Source organism: Uloborus diversus, chromosome 2 (assembly GCF_026930045.1).
Source record: "Uloborus diversus isolate 005 chromosome 2, Udiv.v.3.1, whole genome shotgun sequence".
In the NCBI taxonomy this organism is placed as follows: domain Eukaryota; kingdom Metazoa; phylum Arthropoda; class Arachnida; order Araneae; family Uloboridae; genus Uloborus; species Uloborus diversus.
In genome coordinates this window covers 97079809-97101934 of record NC_072732.1, presented here as the reverse complement: position 1 = coordinate 97101934, position 22126 = coordinate 97079809, and the positions used below count along the sequence as shown (strand labels likewise).

The window sequence follows — 22126 nt, the reverse complement described above, 5'->3', positions numbered from 1 at the left end:
ACGTTTTAAACTCACAGGACAGAGGATAATATTGGAAAAAGAAATAGAATCAGCGAGAAAATGTACTGTTGGAGGAAAGAGACGTTTACTTATAGCAACTACAGCTTTACATACATGCATGCAGCAGTAGTAATCTTGTATAGTATGCATAGAAAACTTTCATCCTTGGTATTCTACTAAAAGAGTTTTGCCATATTTATACGCATTTTTAATCTCCGACACACCAAGGCAGGGAGTTATAAGTTTCACGTGTGTGTGTATCTGTGTATGTTATGTGTGTTGTATCTAAGTATGTTATGTGTGTTGTATCTGTGTATGTCATCTTTTTTTTTTTTTTTTTTGTCCGAAAGGAGAGTTGCTCGAGAATGTTCTTAGCTAGGTTGCGTCTTTGGATGATATTAATTAACGAAGTTATTAATCAAAAACCTCTAAAAGCATACCTGCCAACATCTTCCGGAAACAAAGATATAGTAGATGATTGAGACACACAGCAATAACACATTTTTCATTGTTTTTCAGGGAAAAATAGGCGCTTTTTACTACTCATCAAAGTAGAATTAAATGCAAGTTCCTTACATTACATACACAATCGAGAGAAATGCTCAAAATGAAGGAACCTTTCGGAAAATCCACTAGAGTTGGCAGGTATGTAAAAGGTTTTTTGCGGTTTTTGCACTAAAAACATATTTAAAAATTTAAAAATTCAGAACTAAAATAAGGAGTAAATTTTTCTGCGTCTGATAGAATTTTAGAACTTCCATGCTATATAAAATTCGAATTATAACGTTTTAAAATGCAGATTTAAATATGGCTAAGCCTTACGCGATTGGTACGAATTGATTGTTGGCCGACAAGGAAATTAAAAGCAATGACTGAAAATTTTCATCTGCTGCCAGTTTCTTTTAGTCAACAAATAAAATATATGTAATTGGTTTTTAATAGTACAGTGAAACCTGTGTAAGTTGACCACTTGCGGTGCAGTACTTTGGTGGTCAACTTAGACAGGTGGTCAACTTATAAAGGGGGTAAAGATTTTTTTTTGGAATTCTTGCACCATGACACCTTTTGTAAATCTTGCAATTGACACCTACTCTTTCTGTTCAATTCACTTTCATTGTTTAGCATTACTTTGAAACAATAATTTAAGATGTTATTCAAATATTTTTAGAGATTATTTTCCCAGAATGACATATAATTTGTCATGCAAATTTAAAATTTCAGTAAATTGATCAAAAAAGAAAGCCTTATTGTTTATGAAAAGTTACTCATTTTATATTAATAGTTCCTAAAAATTTATAGCTAATCAAAAATTAAAAATTTTTCGCTTAACAACAGAAGAAAAACAAGTTTGGGGAATAAAAGGGTTCTTAGTAGTTTTCCCATGTGATTAAACTCAAAAGGAGGTTTAGTTATGCTGCTGTTTCACTTAGTTGGTAAAATGCTGGTCTGGCATCAGAGATATTCTTGGAAAGCTTTAAAAAAAAAAATAATAATGAAATAATTTGCTAAATAAAATTTTAAAAAATAAACCAAGTGGTCAACTTACAAAGGGTTTTTTACAATACTCCAATCCAAACTTGGTGTTCATTAGTGGTCAAGATAGACAGGTGGTCAAGATAGAGAGGTGGTCAAGTTACAGAGGTTTTCCTTCATTATATAAGATAGGACTAATTCCGTTCCTGACAAAAGCGGTCAACATAGACAGGTGGTCAACTTACAAAGGTGGTCAACTTTACAGGTTTTACTGTACAAGGCTTTTAAAAGGATTTTCGATATTCCTTCTTGATTCTACATTTACGACCCATAGGCTTTTTTTTTTTTTTTTTTTAATTTTTTATTTTAGTTTGCTCGTTCTTAAAGTAAAACTAGCTAAGCTGTGCAAAGCATTAGTTGTGCCATATTTATACGCATTTTGTTTTCGAGTAGAACTAGCTAACCTAGTGTGCGATGCATTCGCGCTCCGATTTTTAAATGTAGTTTTTCGATTAACAGCCGAAATATGACTTGTTTGTAAATAACTCGCTGATGGCAGTGAAAATATCTTCAAAATGACGACTTAATTACTACGTTTGACGAAGAAGGAAGTTAGGACATATCCACAAAAAACACCCTTGATGATACTGCAATTTGCCATGCTAAAATAAACGTTTTGTTTTCGGATTTTAACGCAACAACATATTGTTCAGAACCAGTGTGGGACAAGGGATGGAAGAAGGGGAGGGGCTACAAAAAGTGTGAATCACGCATTTAGGTTGAAAACTTCATATTTTGGTTTAACACATTTTTATAACATTATGTTAACGTAATACAGCGTGACGTTTGAAAAAGGGAGGGGAAAGCTGAAGTGTGACCAGAGGGAGGGTGTCAAATATATTAAAAGAAAGGTTGACATTCATTTACGGAAAACTCTGTAAAGCAAAAATTTATTTCAAACTGAAAGCTTTAAAAACATATCTTGCGATAATATGCAACCAGTTGATCAAAACAAACAATTTTACGATTGGAAATTTGTTTTAATATCTTCCAACTGAACAGTCAGAACTGGCGTGATAGCCGGAGAAATCGAGTAAACAAACAAACGAGCAACAACGACAGTCTTGGACATTTTGCGGAATAATTACCATCTTCATAATATTGGACAATGGGAAAAAATTAAAAAGGTCAATATATAATGTGTAAGTTATTAGTTCTGGACGTTATACCTTTAATTTGGCAAACATTTTGTAATATAATGCATTATTTATAATCAATATCATCTTATTATTTTCGCTTCTAAATGACGCAGCTAAGCAACGTCTAGTATTGTCAACACCACAGGGTGACCCGGTTTGGTTCCTGGTTATTACTCAGGGTGTTCCGTTTTAACCTGCAAAACCTGTTTTCACAACCGTTAGTGCTAGATGCATACTTCCAATTGCAAAAATGTTCAAAAGCAGTTGCAAAGTTTAGGTATGGAAAATTTAAAGCAAAAATAAAAATGAGACCATACAAAAGTTGAGACTGTAACTATCTCCCTTTCAGAAGAATAACATGTTGTCGAAGTAAAAAAACTTTGTATCTTACATTGCTACTCAAAAATAAATTCAAATGTCATACCATGATACTCAAAAACACAATACAAAAGCTCGAAAAATTTGAACCACCCCCCCCCCCCCCTATGCACACATATAATTTTAAACCCTTATTAACCGCTATATTTTCCCCCAAAAGGTGTTATTGACGGCGAGTATGAAATTGCGTAGGTCACAAAACGCTGCGTTTCATATCTCTGTGAATATTGGTCGTACTAATTTCAAACTTTCTGCGTTGGAAGTGTTTTTCAATGGAGATTATTTCCCTAAACATAAGTTAGGGGACCTAGGGCCCGTGCAAAAAGTTAAATTTTGTATTTTTTGACTCATTTCTATTTTTTCCTCAAACTCTCAATATCTTAACTCTGTATCTCAGTTTGGACATTTTTGAAAATGCATCTAGGACTAACGGTTGCGAAAATAGAGGTCTTTGCAGGTTAAAACGGAACACCCTGTATATCTGGTGTAAATAATGATCGCCTAATTTTTGTTTTAGAAAATGTAATTTTGATGAAATATGAAATATTTCCAGAAATTCTAGAAGACTTTGCGTTAGTATGACAACATATGCTTAAATGTGATCAGCTGTTTCTTTTGTAAAATGAGGCTTCTTTTTTTTTTTTTTGTAGATATCAAAACTAATTACAGAGAGTTATATCAATTGTTGGCCCTCATAGATAGGACAGTTATTGATCACTGAGGTAATTATTGGTCATGCTCATTTCTAGTTGCAAACATGATAAGAAAAAGATAAGGAATACGTAATTTTACTTTCTTTCGGTGACAGTTAATATCAATTAACTGCTAACACTATGAATACTGAGAAATGTAAAAAAAAAAAAATGAAACTAAAGGTTAATGAACGGGATTAAAGGAGATTTACGAATTTTTAAATATTGAGGTTTTTTTTTTATTCCCCTCCCCCGTAAAAGTAAAAGAAAGAAGAAAAACGCATGAAAAAAGGCTTTATTCGTAAAACTGTCACACCCGTGTAACTGTAATGATTGTATTACGCTAGCAAACATACCCGGCGGTGCCTGGATCAGCAATAATATTGGGAAACAATTTATACTTCCCTATATTTATTTTTAGCTGGGGCCAGCGACTTCACCCACGTTAATAAGACAACAATGTATTAAAAAACTATTTTAAGTACATCACGCTATGATATATATATGACACAACAGCTTTTGCCCGCGGCTTCGCTCGCGTTAAGAAGTTTTGATAATTAGGTATAGTTTTTGCGGCTTTACTTTTGTTTAGCGAGTGTAAAAAATTAGGGCCTACAAAACTTCTTTGTACATAATATTCTTAACTAATCTGTCATTAGGCGCTAAAACTATCAAGCTACTGGGTAAACTTACTCGTGAGCAAGCAAGATAAAACTGTCCATGAGCGAAGCAATGTTCTCTCAAGTCAATACCCGCAAATTTGAGAGTTTGCCACTGAAACTTGTTTGTTGTCATGGCAAAGCAGACTTTTAGGGGAAACTGTAATCGTTTAAATTTGAATGGAATATCATTCGGTATTAATGCGATTCGTGGTATAAATACAGTTTCCCCTTTTGCACACCCAGTTAATATAGTGGCTTCCACTATATTGTGATGTAACGCTTTCACTTGCAGTATCTTACCGTTACAAAGTTTTGGTGTTTTTAAATTTCGCAACAGCTTTATTGGAGTGCCCACACGCAGAATAAACTTATGATAAGGCAAACCTAGCGGTTTCAATGAATTTAAAAAATCTACAGGGTAATTAGTAGCGTCATCTGTATTAACCACAGTATCAATCGAAGTATAGACCTTTTCTTCGCCCTCAAACGACATGAGCAGGATATCGTTGATAATTGCTGCTTGATCGTTCTTTGGAGTAAGTATGGCACGCTCACATAACCAGTGAATAGGCTTGTCATGTATATGAATAATGTTTGGATAAACTTTAGACAGTAATTCTTAAACCGTAGTAACTAAGCATTCAAACTTAAATGGGAATATTAATCCTGCTGCTGTTCAATCACAAAGTCCGCCATAAGAAGCATTTTTCATCATATCAGCAAAATATTCGTCAGGTGTTAAGCAGTTATCACCATTCCTGTCGTGGGTCATAATTGAAAACTTGCTCCAGTCATTAACTGGAGCAGCCAGTCATTATCTGAAAATTTCTGAACACACCTCCATCGCTCTATCTTGTGTTCCGTACATTAAATAAGAGAGAGCACGAAACAAACATGCACCGTCACCAGCAATAGGGATGACAGTACATTCTTCAACTTCTCCATTAACGTTCAGATTTTCTTTAGCCATTTAAAAAAAGTCGAACCGTCAAAACTTACACTTAAACCAAACTTTAGCCATTTTAATAATGTTGAACGGTCAAAACCTATACTTAAACCAAACGAAAGCAAAACAAATGCCAAATACAAAGCAAAGTCTATAACCAAAACTACTAAACCGAAACAAAGCAAATACAATCCAAAATATGCCTGAAACTTTTAAGGAGTTAAAATTTTATCTGTTGTCATTTTCAATTCGCTAATAAATAAAACTTGGGCAATCAATTCAAGCAAGGCTTTCACTTTGATTTTCAATTTGCCTTTCGACTCTGTTTTTGCATGGGTGTTTCGGTAAACAAACTTTCATCCCCTATTTTAACCCCTTGGGGGTAGAATTTATCAAAATCCTTTCTTAGCGGATGACTACGTCATAACTTCTACCTGCATGCCAAATTTCAGCCCGATCCGTCCAGTGGTTTGGGCTGTGCGTTGATAGATCACTATGTCAGTCAGTCACCTTTGAGTTTTATATATTTAGATATATATAAAAAAAAGCAGAAAATTACACCGTTATCCACATCGATGTTTTCCGTTAAATAAGAAAATCGAAAAACAAAAAATCAATAATAAGATAATTGAAAGCCAGCGGACTGAGCTATTCGCGCAACAGAAGTTTGAGCTAATAATTCAACAAAAATGCATCATGATTATTATTGATTTAATTTCAATTTATTGCTGCTCCACTCCTATTAGTCCTATAGTGTGATGTAATATTATAGCCTATAGCCTTACTCAATAAATGGACTATTCAACACAAGAGGAATTTTTCATTTCAAACCGGTAGTTCCTGAGATTATCGAGTTCAAACAAGCAAATTCTTCAGCCTTATATTATTAGTATAGATTTTGCCCATTTTTTGTCGATTTCCTTATGATATTTCAACAACTATGCTTAAGAGAGATTACTGATTTTCTTAGTTTTATATCAAACGACTGACTAACGTAAGATTTCTCCAAGATTATGAGAGTTATGAAAATGATAATTTATAATATGACGTTCATTAAATCAGCTCTGATGAGCGTCTCCATGACGCTCCTCCAGTTGCAAGGAGGAATACCCTTCTCAAATTTTGAAATTATGGCGCAGAGCTCCGCGTTCTGTTCGCTTTTGTTTTGAATTATGTAGAGGTAAGCTATTACAAAATCGCTTTTAAAGTGGATTTTAACTCAGCTAACACAACACGACTATTTAAATTGAATGGTGTCCTTATCCGGAACAAAGATTGTTTTACCACTGTCAATTCAGTGGTAAAACAATCATTGTTATTCACATTGGTATTCACTGCAGTGTAAACTGTAAACTTAAAGAGTTGTAATTAACGAAAAGAACATTTGTTAGTTTTTTAAATGGAGCAGATTAATCCCGAGAAAGTCGAAAAGGATTTCTTAGGAAAATAAAAGAACACATTTATTAAATAAGGTTTCATTCCAGACTAGTTCCATGATCATTTTGGTTTAGTTCATTTTCGCATATTTTCAGAATGACATTTTGTAAAGTGCTTTCACTATTTAACTGTAAAACAAATGATGTCATGTTTTGGGGGGGGGGGGGATTTCGTGATATTGTGAGTTTGAGACAAGGGGGGAGAGAAGGGGTAACAAGAAGTGTGGTATCACGCATTTTAAAAGAATATGGTTATAAAAAATAGCGTGACATGTGACAAAGGGAGAGATGAAGAAGGTATGTTGAAGTGTGACACTTTGTGGCAAAAGAGGGGGGGGTGTCAAAGAGTTTAAATAAAGTGTGACAATATTTATGGACAGCTCCTTACAGCTGCTTTGACATCTGTCAGAACTATTAACAACCTAATTAGGATAATGAGTATAAATCATATTACTTATTGTTTGTGATTCAGTGTTCACTATATAAATGCACTTATATTTGATCATAAATTACGAAATAGTAATTGAATTAGTTTAGTGGACTAAAAATGAGAAACTTATAAAATTGCACTTTTTTACTTAAATTTAAGAATTACAAAATAGCTGCTTGTTCTTTCATACTTAAAACCGTTTGTGGGTATTCAATGCAAAGAACTGTTCAAACGATCAACATCTATTAAATTGCGTTCTGAAAATTGTGTCTATCTATCTACATTAATTTCTAATTTAAAAAAAAATAATTAAATGATCGATTTCTTATTGTGTGTGTGTGTGTGTGTGTGGTTTTTTTTTTTTTTTTTTTTTTTTTTTTTTAAGTCCACAGAGGGTTTTTTTCTATAAGACTTTCTTTTTTCTTACGAAAGATTAAATGTGAATGTTTGGAAATTATAGCTAAGGGTTTTTTTTTTTTTCGCCAAACGTTTTACATTTACAGGCGGTATCGTTCCTACTTACAGACAGACGTTCTATTTTTGTATGGTTGGAGTGCATACGGTTATCAATTGGAGAATGCGAACATTCTATTCCATTAGTCCAAATTCCAATTTCAGAAACGCTTATGCCCAACAAATTTCCCTAAGACATACTACCTAGTGGGAGGCTTTCGAAAAAAAATTTACATTATAGTTGTGCGGTCCATACGATAGTTTATAAAAGAAAAATAATAATAAATTAGTAGCATTTTAAAGAGCATAATAAAACATTTTTCTGGATCCATACATTATTTGCCATGATGTCCCCGTTATCGATTCCCCGTTGCGGAAATTTTAAGAAAAGTCGCCCAATTTAGCGAGCTTCGGCGAGTAAGGGGAGAGATTTTACACACACTTTGCAGATGGGTGTGCTATATTACAGGGTTTATCAAATTGTGTTTCGTGGAACCCATGGTTCCGTTGAAAACACCCAATGGTTCCGAGACACTTGCATTCTGTCAAAACATAATGTTTATATCAGTTACTTAGCGGTTTAAAAAAATTGTTTGAAAGTACTTTTTGATTGGTATTTCCCAGCATATATAAAATAACAAGTATCAATTTTCCATTTAGGTGTCCCAAAGCATTTTGCGGTAGCTGCAGCAACAAACTTTTGAAAAGTAATACTAGTTTAAAACTACACAATGTAATTTCCTGCCAGAAAACGTTATTCCAATAATTGATTTCACTTGTTAAAACCTGAGCAAAGTGTTAACTGAAAACTACTCGTCACCATAATTTGCATTTAAGTTTCAAATTAATAAAAGCGATGAATTTTTCATGGTCTAAATACTAAAATGCTCATATTCTCTACAAAATATTTCCATTTATTTTATGTCACAGTATTATAGATCTCAAGCAAGGATGATTCAAGTAATTTTCATTCCCTCTTTTATGTATTGCCCACACTAGGACACCAAAAGTCTTTTTGCAGGCATAATGCTTAAAGTTATTATTCACTGTGGAATCCGTAATAATACTTTCTCCCGCTATCGCAATGCAACCTATAGGATGTATTTCACAGAACCGTGGTGGGCACCAGAGCCACTCAAATTAAAAATTTATAACGCGGAGCGGTTGGTTTTAATCGCCATTACTCTCTGTGGTGAAAGTACAGATCCGTTATGAAAATGCATTTAGAAGTGCTCGTATTTAGAACTGTGTGTTTATTTAATTTCAATTATAACCTTATTAACAGATGTGGAGCCTAGCCTTTGGGAGAAAACTCATTTTGTGCGAATGGGAGAAACTGGCCAAATGAGTTGCTATTAAAGTAAAAGACATTAGCTGAAGCTTCACGGCAGGTGGGAGTGGGACATTTATTGTTTCTGAAAAAGCAGGGGTGTCACCTGGGGGGGGGGGGTCATGGTGCAGACTGAGCCAATGAAATTTTTAGTGGGGTGTTTTGAGGATATGCTTTTTCATTAAGGGGGAGTTGCTCTTGGGTGAGCGCGATATTTAAAGGGTGAGCCCTTGCTCTTAGGGGGACACCCTTGCTGAAAGTGTGTAAAAGGACATTCATTTAAAAATTTATTCATGAGACAAAAATTTTATTTTATTTTTTGCTAATTTAAGTTTGACTTTTCCTTTTATCTCACATAAAATTTTTTTCTATATTTACCTTAATGAATTCTTGTACCTAATTTATAACTGCGCATGTAACCGCTACTTCAAAATTCTGCTACTCACCAAAAAACAGGAAGATTTCGATCGTTTCGAAATTGACGATCTTCATTTACTGAGGTTAACTTTTCGGCACCATTGCCAGCGCGAGGAATGTTTTTCCTTTGCATATGTAAACAAAGAGCAGAGAACTATCTATTTGCATAAGGTTACATTTAAACTACAGAGTTACTGAAACAAAGTTACTCGCCCAAAATTTTTACGACTGTGCCAACTTCCGAATTATCAAAATATCCGCGAAAAATCAGAATCAAAGCGCAAAAATTGAAAATTATTCTAAAAATCTTTGTTTATTTTCATCAGTGAAAACATAGGTCTTTGATTCATTGATGACTAAAAAATATTTGAAAGCAAGGAGCATTTTAAATTTTAAAACTTAAAAAACTTTTTCTGAATTAATGTAAGTGAAGTGTTGTAGGTAAAAACATGTCAGTATTTCTGTCTTCTAATTAAGAAAGCATTTTACTCATGCATACATGATACATTTTGAATGGATATATCAGTTTTAAATATACTGAAAGTCAAAAATAGGAATGTATTGGAATTTTATAATTACTAATTATTAATTAATAATTAGCAGTTATCAATAATTGACTTCATCTAATGATGTATACTTACTTTCCGATTTAATGGAAAATAATCAGTGTCAAGTCTCTTCAGATAAGAACCTGTGCCCCTTCTGAAACAGAAAACAGAATCCTGGCTACGCCATACTGTTCTGGGAGGGCAGCAAATTTACCACATTTTGATATTTTTTCGTTCTAACGGGATAGAAAAACTTCAAAGAAGCGGTGTAGGTTCCGGTCCTATCTCAATAAATACAATTTGAATATGTCAGAAACAAATCCAAGCCTTTCGGGTTTTTTTTTTTTTTTTTTTGGACCTATTATTATTGAACAATCACGAATTGCTTATTGTTCTTTCTTCACCACAGTTGATGTTCCTTTGATTTTATTTTTCTATGCTTTTGGTTATGATGCAAACTCTTCTGGTCTACAGGAATCGCGAACACGTCACTCTTCCAGGGCAGAGATACCCATGTCCTCTGGCGGTCCACGGTCCTCCCATTTTCCTTGGTGGTGGTGTCTATGTCTCCGCTCCCCAGCCCCAATCTCTTTATTTAACCCCCCAACCCTCTCTGACGTCTGGACTTTATACAATCCTCTTTAGACCCCCTGGAATTAGTTTGAATTTTGACGACTTGAATTCAATGTAGGTTTTTTGCAATTATGATTGCAATAGGAGCCATTTATAGAAACAATAAACTTGGGTCCTTCTAAAAAAACATCATTTTAATTCAAGACAGGAGAGTTCACCTAGGGGGGGGCGCATGGCGCATACTGCTCCATTGAAATTTTTAGGAGAGTTGTTTTGGAGGCATTTTTCTCTTTTTTGGGGGGAATTCTTGCTTTTGGGGTTAGGGGGTCTTTGAGATATTTAGGTGGTGGGGGTGCGCCCTTGCTCTTAGGGGGGTGGGCACCCCTGTTCAAGACGTAAACATTGAAATGAATATCAGGGCCTGGATTGTAGATGTCAGGGCCGTATCCAGAACTTTTTTTTTTTTGGAGGTGCCCGCATTCGGACATTGCCCTAACATTCACACACACATATATACATATAGACACACCTACACGCACTCAAATATTTTGCATAGAAATTGTTTTTTGTCTCGATTTTTAATGATTCCACTGTTGAACTGTTGTTATTTTCATTTTACTTTTCTTATTATTTTTTTATTCACCATCTAGTGGTAAGAATAGCAAGAGAGTGTCCTTTTAAGTCGTATGTAGAACGTCCATAATTTCAGGGGGTCCGGAGTTTTCTCCCCCGGGAAATTTTTTGAAAAATAGATATAAAAATATTTATTTTGAGGCCTTATATGAGGTAGTTGAGGTTACAAAAATATGAAGAAAAGTAGGCAAACTAAGTCTTTTAAAAGTTATGCATTCTTTTGCAAATCAAGATCAATCAAAATAAAAATTGCTTGTTCGACTAATCGCTGACATTAATCGACAGAGAGGAAAAACGAGAGAGGAGAAAAGAGAAGCACATCGTCATTTGCTCACATCGGCTTTTAGTGTAGTTTGCTTTTGATCACTTCCCCAACCTTCCCTCCCCCTTTTCATCAAATACCCTACAGTAAAAAAAAATGTACAAAATGGTTTGAAAGAAATGGTGTAGAGATTCAGAAAATAAGAACGAAATAGTAATATACTGGCCATTTGGACCAGTATATTACTATTTCATACTTTATTTTCTTGATAAAAGACAACATTGAAAAACTTTTCAAGGAATTTCAAAATCTTAAATAATTTTCAAAGACTCTAGAACAGTTGAAATTATTTAATGCACTTTATTTGCACAGAAGTTGATTGCACAGTATTACAAAACGATTATAACTTTGTAAGACACACCCGTTTTAAGTTAAAAATAAATGTATATAACGAAATATTTCTCAAAACAAACAATTTTTTTTTTCAATCACAAGTAGTGCAGAAAATGAAATAGAGTGAGTAAGTGTAAATTTTTTTTCGCATGCTTAAGATATTATTAGTATGCAGTAGAAGAAAGATAAAAAAAAAAAACAAGCAATAACTAAAGAACTTGCAAAATACTGAATTTGATATTAAATGTAGAGACGGGTAATCCAGTTGTTAAAAGCGAACATTTATTGTAAATTGCAACAAATCACATTACCATTAAAAGAAATAAATATCAATTAATCAGTTCCATCTCGGAATAATCTAACATTTACACAACACATCAATCCAGGTACCGCGCGCTAGCCAACTCAGCTGGAGACTTTTAAATAAACTTTGCCAGATTTGCATGCGCTGTTTCTCTGAGTTTAGGCCGTTGCCACAGACTCCCTCACCAGTCTCACAAGACCATTGGGAGACGAAAACGTACTTTGCGGCCAAACCTTGTTGTAACTCCAGGAGTCCTTGGATTGGAATCTCCAGTAATTAAAAATGCTGGTTTTAAGCGATCGATGTGAACGATCTTTTCCTTGTCGTTCACCGAAATCAAAAAGTTCTTGTCCATTCTCTTTAGGACCTCATAAGGCCCTTCGTATGGCGGCTGCAATGACTTTTTTACAGCATCTAAGCGCACAAAAACATGTGTACAGTTTTGCAGATCTTTAGGGATATAAATCCGTTGTTGACCATGCCGAATAGGAGTAGATGGACTTAGCGAGCTAATCAGTCTTTGAAGACGTGCAACGTAGTCAGGCATATTAGATAAAGTTTTTTCTTCATACAACTGTCCAGGTAACCGTAGAGTTGACCCATAAGTCAGCTGTGCCGCAGACGCGCCAAGGTCTTCACGTAACGTAGATCTGAGTCCCAACAGCACTAATGGAAGTGTTTCAAACCAATCGGATTTGTAACACATCAAAGCTTGCTTCAATGGTCGGTGCAATCTTTCCACCAGGCCGTTACTTTGGGGTCTGTACGGCGATGTCCTTGCTAATTTTATGCCAAGCATCTTTGATAGACTCGTAAAAAGTTCAGATTCAAACTGTCTGCCCCTGTCACATGTTATCCTTTGCGGAGTACCAAATCGAGAAACCCATGATTGTACGAAAGCACGAGCTACTGTTTCTGCTGTTATATCAGTAATTGGCACAACTTCAGGCCACCGCGTAAATCTATCCACTATAGTCAAGCAATACTTAAAATTTTGAACTTGTGCTAGTGGACCTATTATGTCTAAATGAATATGAGAAAATCTCTCATCCGGAACTAAAAATTGAACTAACGGGGATTTAGTATGCAAATGTACTTTAGTCTGCTGACACGGAACACAAGCTCTGCACCAAGCAGTTATATCTTTGTTTATATTTGGCCAGACATATTTGCTATCGATAAGACGTTTTGTAGCACGTATGCCGGGGTGAGACAAACCGTGCATTGTATCAAAAATTTTACGCCTTAGAATTTGCGGAACAAAGAATCTATTATAATTTCCTGATGTATCACAATATAGAGATTTATCGGTACCAGGCATAGGAACTTTAACTAATTTACCACTGTACTTAATTCGTCCCTCTAAAACGTCCTGAAGTTCTTCATCCTCAGATTGTGATTTTTCCCACATTTCTATATCATCTAGAGATGAAAATGTGATCTCCGATATTCTCGATAGGCTGTCCGCAACCAAATTTCCCTTACCAGGTAAATATCTGATATCCATTGTAAATTGCGATATGAAATCCAACTGACGGATAGTTCGGGGGGAGGATTTTTCATGTTTCCGCCGAAATGCGAAAGTTAGAGGTTTGTGGTCTACATACAAAATAAATTTCCTTGCCTCTAACATGTATCGAAAATACTGAATTGCACTATATGCTGCCAACAATTCTCTATCATAAGTTGAATATTTACATTGAGTAGCCGATAGTTTCTTTGAAAAAAAACCTAAAGGCTTGGGACCTTCGGGGGATAATTCATGCAATACACCACCCATCGCAAAATCACTGCAATCAGTTGTTAAAGCAAGTTCTGCATTAGTAGAAGGGTGATAAAGCAAAGTCGCTTCCGCTAAAGCACTTTTAATTTTTTCAAAGCTTGTTTCTGAAGCAGTATCCCACGGAATTTCCCTCTTATCTCGTTTCTTTGCTTTAATTAAAAACTTATGAAGTGGCGCTAAAATCACGGCGATATCTGGAATAAAGCGATGATAATAGTTTACCATACCCAAAAAACGTCTAAGTTCAGAAATAGTTTTGGGTTTAGGGAACTCTACCACTGCCTTCACCTTTTTTGGATCTGGCATACACCCCTTACTGTTTATCATATGTCCTAAAAAAATTATAGTTTCTTTCCCAAATTCACATTTTGATTCGTTTATAACGATCCCGTAGATAAGGAAACGTTTAAAAATTTCTTCTAAATGCTTTTTATGCTGCTGGTGATTTTCACTCGCGATTAAAATGTCATCCAGGTATGGAAAACAGAAATTCAACCCTCTCAAAACCTCATCCAAAAAGCGTTGAAATGTTTGTGCTGCTGAACATAACCCGAAGTTTAGAAACGGAAATTCATATAACCCAAAAGGTGTTATTATAGCCGTTTTCGGAATATCAGGGGGGTTCACAGGAATCTGGTGATACGCCCTTATTAAGTCAACTTTCGAGAATATTTTCTTCCCGTGTAAAATGCTAACACAATCTTGAATGTGAGGAATTGGATATTTGTCCTGAACTGTTATACGATTTAGTGCTCTGTAATCGCCAGTTGGTCTCCAGTCATACTCGCCTTTTGGGACCATATGCAAAGGACTAGCCCAATTACTTTTTGACGGTCTACAAATCCCTTTGTCAAGCATATATTCAAATTCCTGTTTAGCTATTTGAAGTTGCGTTGGGTGTAACCGACGCGCTTTAGCTGAAACAGGGGGTCCCTCAGTCGGAATGAAATGAACTGTATTATGTTTCATTACCTTTTGTGAAAGAACATTAAGTTTTGTAATCTCAATATATTTCTTTAACAATTCTTGATATTCAGAATTCCCATAAATTGTTTTCACATTCGGAACCTCGCAAAATATCGATCGACCGCTTGCACTAAATTTAGTCACCGGATCTAAAATACGCCTTTTCTTTAAATCGACTAGCAATCCAAAATGCTGCAAAAAATCCGCCCCTATTATAGGCTTTGTAACGTCAGCTATGATAAACGGCCATCTCAATCTGCGTCCTAAACCGAAATCTAAATTTAATAACTTAGTACCGTAAGTATCAATCCCAGATCCATTTGCAGCGTACAAAGTGAATTCTTTTTTTCCGCTGTCTAAATTCAAAAAGGATTTTGGGTAACAAGAAACATCACTACCTGTGTCAATTAGATAGCTCGTTTGAGTTAAAATATCAGTGATATACAGTCTGCGACTAAATCCTTTTTTAGTAAAAGTCATAGAAACTTCCGACGATTTTGAAAAATTTGAAAATTTCGCTTCAAAAGCGCATGGTTTTACACATTTGGTAGCTTTGTCTTTAAATTTAAAATGATACCAACATAACCAATTATTCCGCTTTTCAGCTCTCAAATTAAATTGTTTACGGCCCTGAGATCGATTTGGAGACCTTGAGCGACTGCGCGTTTTTACAATTTTAGTAAGTTCGTCTACTTTCAGTTGCAATTGTTCCAACTGAATTTCAGTACTAGCAGTTTGGTATTTAAAAGTTTGCTTATCAATTGAGTTTACAACCAACCCAGTATATTCGCAAATCTTGTCTGCCATTTCCGCTAACTTTTCTAAATTTTCAGAACTGACCGCTAAAATTATTTGCACTGGTACCGGTAACCTACGAAGCCAAATATTTTTTAAAAAATCATCATCTACATGCCTCTCACTTAATTCTTTCATTTTTCGTAATAACATAGATGGAGATTTGTCACCTAATTCTAAGTCTTCAATTAATGTCTTTACTTTACGACTCTGAGAAAATTCGAACTCCGCTAACAATCTTTCTTTAAGTGCGGTGTATGGTTTTTCTGGCGGCTGACATAAAATATCGGTAGCATGAGACAAAGTTTCTGCATCTAGCGACGCAACCAAATGATCGAACTGCGTTTGTTCAACCGTAACGCCAGCTAACCTAAAACTAGCTTCAAGTTGTACAAAAAATAACTTCGCATTATTAGGCCAAAAATTAGGTACTTTTACAGAAACCCTATTGCAACTTAAGTTTTCAGCACTTACTTCCTTTTGAGTCAAATTTAAATTCTCTTTTGTTTCCATACTAACATGAAACAACTAATAGCTTAGGTACAATGCTACACTCAAGAACCTCAAAGGACACATGCACAGAAAAGCAAGACAGTTGAAAAAAATTGAAGTTTTTCGTCGAAATAAATTACCTTCCGGCGAATTGCTGCGATCCATTCTTTCTTGAAATCATTTCGCTACCAACTGATAACTGTGTGTTCAGGTCACCAATGTAGAGACGGGTAATCCAGTTGTTAAAAGCGAACATTTATTGTAAATTGCAACAAATCACATTACCATTAAAAGAAATAAATATCAATTAATCAGTTCCATCTCGGAATAATCTAACATTTACACAACACATCAATCCAGGTACCGCGCGCTAGCCAACTCAGCTGGAGACTTTTAAATAAACTTTGCCAGATTTGCATGCGCTGTTTCTCTGAGTTTAGGCCGTTGCCACAAAATAAAGGGCAAGATATGGAACACATCAGTCACAAAAATTTATCATGAAAAATACGCTACAAAACGCGAGAATCGTGATTTTTGCATTTTTTTCTCATGATGTATCAAGGAGCTAAATTTGGCACATCTTGGCAACTAGATGCTAGTGTAATCGAAAACTAGGGGTTCGTCCCTTCCAGGGAATCCCCGGCTCGAAATTGGTGCAGTGGAAGTTTTATAAGAGATTTTGGGGGGAGGTAGGGGCGTGCACAGGAGGGAGAAGGGACACCTTTTGGCACAGGCTCGAACCTGAGGGGAGCCTAATATTTTTAAAACTAGGGGTGAAAAAGGAGTAAGCAATATCGAGGGAACCCAAATAAGCCATTTGTGATGGGCCCCAAAATTTCTGCGCACGCCCCTATAGGAGGGCAAGTGTACCAATCTAACAAGGGGCCTGTCTGCCTTGGCCCTGGACGACCCTGAATAGAATTGGGAAAGAGAGCAGGAAGTCCTAAATTTTTTTAAGGATCTAAATTTCAAGTATGCTTTGCAGCTAATGACAACTAGAATTGCTTTTTCTGTATTTCTTTAAATTTTCACTCGTTTAATAGTTTCAAAATTAAGAATAAAAAAAAGTTATTTTCCTGTTCTGACATTAGAAATTAAAAAAAACCTTTCTTCTGTTTTACGGTACAAAACACTTTTTAAAAAGGGGTGGACCCCCACCCCCCTCCGTCTCTGGATACGACCTTGCTAGATGTAGTGTGCTAGATGCTCGGATGCTCTTTTTTTTTTTTTTTTTTTTTTTGTAGTTGAATCATCGTACTGTTCTTTTCAATAATATTTTCCGTTTATTGTTTGCAGGATGACCCTCAAATTTTCCCTCTGGACCTTCCTAACGACAAGTTTGTGTTTAGTGGCGCCATCTCTTGGCGAGCTGCAACCCCATTCCCTATCCTCCGGGAGTACGGTAGCCGGAGATCTACTGGATCAAGAGAAGGCGCGCCTCATCAGTTTAGCGGAGAGCCTTGGCGCTACGTCCCGCGTCCTGCGCATGCTGGCGCCCCCGGCCCTCAATCCGAAAAAGAAAAGGAAATTCCCCGAGGTTGATTCCCGAGGATTCGACGAAGATATCTTCGATGAGGGATTTGGTGATTGGTCGCCCATGAAAAGATGGTGAAACACTTTCGACCAATTGGCATCGATTGAAATTTAAGAAAAAAAAATATATTCAAACAAGAAACGAACAAATCTTTTTCAAATTTCCTTCTACTTTCAACTATCGTTGTGAGTACATGTGTACAGTTTCATTTGTAAATAACAAAAATGTATTTTGTAATTTTATTTTTGAAAATGTGTATTCCCGTATCTTTTTAAGGGTGGATGAAGAATCTATTTTGTTATTCATAAAAGTTATGTATAATACACGTTTGATTTTAATGCGTGAATCAGCCGAAATTTTGTTGTCATTTTGCTATGTTTTGTGAGCTAATCTTCCAGCGTTTGACTGTTGTGTTTGTGTAGAAATAAAATTCATTTTGTTGTGATGTTATACATGTTACTAGTGTGAACATTATCTTTGACGAGTTACCAATAAAACGTGCTTTATTTTTACTTTCGAGATCATCAAATCGTGATTTTTCACTGACAGCGGGACCTAGGGCCTGATTACCGCACAGGCCTACTAGGCCTGGGCTTGGGGTCCCTCTTCCTAAGGGGCCCCAAATTACTTAAAGAATTATGCATAGCATTACAAATATGCAAAAAAATACACACATTTAAAAAATAATAGCCTTCAGGGGGCCTCCAAATTATTGTGGGCCTTGGGCCTCACGTTTAGTTAGTCGGGCCCTGGCGGGACCAACTGTCAAAAAAAGCTAGGAGGGCATAAAACCTTTCGTGAAAAACACTCATAGTCACCTTTTTTTTTTTTTTCGAGGGAGACGGAGCGAATGAGAAAGAATGTTAATCATATGATTTTTCAACTTAAATGATATTCTTCACTATAACACTTCATTTAAATTTGACTCAAGCAGAGCCGGTCTTAGTCCCAACTGAAGAATTCTAGTAGGGCCTATTATTGCATTTAGTTTGAGTACTGTTTGGTTTTCGGTTCTGCCGAGGCGGGGCAATGACCGGAAACTGCCACAATTACCCGTCTTACTTCAAGTTTCTGTATCACATTTCATTTTTTATGGAAAAGAGAAATAAAACAGGAGAGTAAATTTAAAAACAGTAAGACAAGTTTAACAGAGAAATTCTTCATGCGCAGCGCAATTTGGTGCTTTGACGGAAAAGTTACAAGACCTCAAAACGAAATTTTAGTCTTGGCTTGGTGACGTCCATATAGATGGAAGTGGAGGGACCGGGGTACCTCCCCCTGGAAGATTTTCGAAATTTAACTCTTAAAAAGAGAGTTTTAATCAACAGAAGCGATTCGAGAGGGGATTTCAAAGACATTTTCCAAAAGAATTTTCGAAACTGAACAGAATCCTGTGTACCGAAATATTTTCAAAATTGAAGTCAACCTTGTGGACGTTAGAGCTAGGTGATCGAGGGCAGATATTCTTACAGAAGTTTTCCAAAATTGAAGATTTGAAAACGCAACTTTAAGCTGACTTTGGGGCCGTTAAAAGAATGGGGTCAGTTCGGGGTTTCCTTCGGAATATATGATTGAACTCTGAAAAAAGCAATTGTAGACTATCTTTACTGACAATTGGGAAGGGAGTGGGGGTTTGGTGAACTCTTTTGGAAAATCTTTAAAAAAACCGAAAGCTTTAAGGCGTAATTTTAGACTTTTTGGTGACCGTTATGGGACTTGATGATTTTAGAAACACACTGAACTTAAGTTTGTTTTAAACGTATTTTCATACTGTCACAAATAAATTAAAAATAGAAGCTTAAACACAAACTTCTTAAGAGACATGCATGCTGTCCAAATTTTTAGAAGGTTGACGATAGTGTCGCAAGTTGTAGTAATTAGATGTGAAGGTAGAATTTTCAGAAATCTCGATATCTGCTGGATCCTGAATTTCCGCTACCAATTTGTCCTCTTCCTCCGAGCTCCGAGCTGTCGTTTTCCTCGATAAGTGGATCAACCCGCACGTAGTAGGGACGAAGAAGTTGCCCATCCTCATATATATATATATATATATATATATATATATATATATATATATATATATATATATATATATATATATATATATATATATATATATATATATATATATATATATATATATATAATAGCCGATGATTGAGTAACGCGCGAGATTCAACAATGAAATTCACGGCATGATAATTTGATAATATGTTTTGGTAATGTTTAACATGCAGGGAAAGGCTTTATCGTGACAAGTCTGAACTCGATCCGGTAACTTAACTGTTTTACTGGTAAGGCTGTGTCATTTCAGCGGAATGAAGAAACGACAAAATGATCAGCAATAATGAACGCTACATACTGGGGTTTTGGGTGCATCCACTGGAGTTAGGGTTACATTTTCAACTATCAAAATATCACCAAACAGGCAATGGCTTCGTTCAAATGTAGAAGCAATTTTCACCCATCATACCTTGACGGGCCACTTTCTAGATAACTTAGAGAAAGAAATTACATAGAGAGACTCAGTCTATGGAAAAAAGTTGAGAGGAGTTGTGATAACGTAATCGCTTCGCAAAAATGGTTATCACCAATCTCGCTAAGGAACCGAATAATGTAGCTGGCTGATTGGTTTACATTTTAATTCATGTTGTAATGCAATGGGATTACTTCCGAAATTTTAAAAGTATTTTTTTTTTTTTTTGAAAGAGTATATGCTTAAAAACATAGGACTTAACAATTTTTTAAATCAGTGGACAAAGTTTAATATTTTTTAACAATTATTTTAATCGGTGCGCAGATGGAAAATCATTTTTTACACTACTGCACGTGACATCACAAATGATGAAATGCCATTAGCGCACAGCGCAAATTATCATAGCCTGGGAACGCGGTTGACAGCAAAGCGTAAACATTTAGCACAGCAATTTAGTAGCGCGACAAAGTATATCGCTTGTAACGTCATAAAGACCACGCATTATTTCCAAAATCGGACATTTCAAAAAATTAAATAAAAAATAACTGTTAAGGAAAAAAATTTCTCGCTCCAATTTTTTTTTTTTTTTTTTTTTTTTTTGCTTATTCTCTCAATTTTAGTGAGTAGTACTTTTGACTGAAGGAAACAACCCAATTTCAAAAACGTGCTCCATAAACTTGCAACCATATCTAAATTTAAATTACTTCTAATTGAAATACAGTAATGGAATGTTTTGAATCAAAATGTAAATGTTATGAATCAAGATTTAGCGAGAAGCTAAGGATCCTGGGATACGGCGGTGCAACTATATACAAAGATATTCCTGAGACAGTTACATTTTTATTAAACAATTTTGTTGTTTAAAATTTATTTGCATGCGCGGGGACATCCAAAGTTAACCTCTTTTAACTTGCTTGTGAATTAGTTAATATTTTTGCTTTATTAATGTATCAATGCTAAAATAAATTGTAATTTTTGAGAGCAAAGGTTCCAATGTAAAATAAACCTATCTCATTTGTTAAGAAACAATAGTTTAAAACTTTAAAAAATATATGTATTCGACCTTTCCACGGAAAAGTAGTCACTTTGTCCTGGACGTGACGGTTAATTAAAAAGTAATTATTTTAAAAATAATGACGAAATTGTTTGCTTAAGGAACCATACATTCGTTTGTAATTTATTAAGCAATAAGATTTCGATCATTTCCCTTTTAAATTATTATTTTTAATGAAATATAGTGGCTCCCAAAAGTGTTCATACATCTTGAAATTTTGTAGTAAAACCAAAATTAAGCAAAACTGAATTCGAACATGAAGTGCAATTTTTTTTCACATAATTCCTATCCCATTCTACATAAAGCCCAGTATTTTTTTTTTTTCAAAATATTGCCTGATTTTATTTTTGAAATATGTCCAAAAAACGAAGAGAGAGAAATAATACGCCACAAAAGTCATCGTACAGTACACTAAAATATTTTCGAAATAAATTCATGATTAAAATTAACACATGGCGGTTTTTTTTTTTTTTTTTTTTTTGTTATTTTGCATTGTGTTGATACTCTGGTGTTATTTGGCTTTATTATTATTTTTTTTATTTCCTAATATTCAGCTTATTATTTTAAAATGGATGGTATTCGTAAAAAAACAACAAAAAACTATTCGAAATTTGATTTTTTTTTCCCTCACAGTAGCAGTATAAATTTGGTTGAAATGTCTTTAAACTAGGTTATTTATACCATATTCGATAGTAAAGGGCTTGATAAAATGCTTTAAAGAAAAGAATCGGATCGAAAACCAAGTAGGAAAAGGTCAACCAGCATAGTTAACAAATGTGATCGGAGATTTACAGTTAAAAAAATGATGAAAAATAGTGCTGTAAAAGTTTCTGCAGACTTTAATGAAAAATTTTGCGTTTAATTTTCACCGAAAATTGTTCGCCAAGTTCTCTGATC

The 22126-nt window shown here is 35.0% G+C and overlaps 1 protein-coding gene across 1 annotated transcript in view; it reads left to right on the top strand.

Annotated features, from left to right (window-relative positions):
• LOC129217188 (uncharacterized) overlaps positions 1-18140 on the top strand; it is a 188734-nt gene extending 170594 nt beyond the window's left edge. The window contains exon 2 of the mRNA XM_054851451.1: positions 17462-18140. Coding sequence (XP_054707426.1) covers positions 17463-17777 — 315 coding nt within the window. The 5' untranslated portion in view covers position 17462 and the 3' untranslated portion in view covers positions 17778-18140. The remainder of the gene's footprint in view (positions 1-17461) is intronic.
• Positions 18141-22126: the final 3986 nt, after the last annotated feature.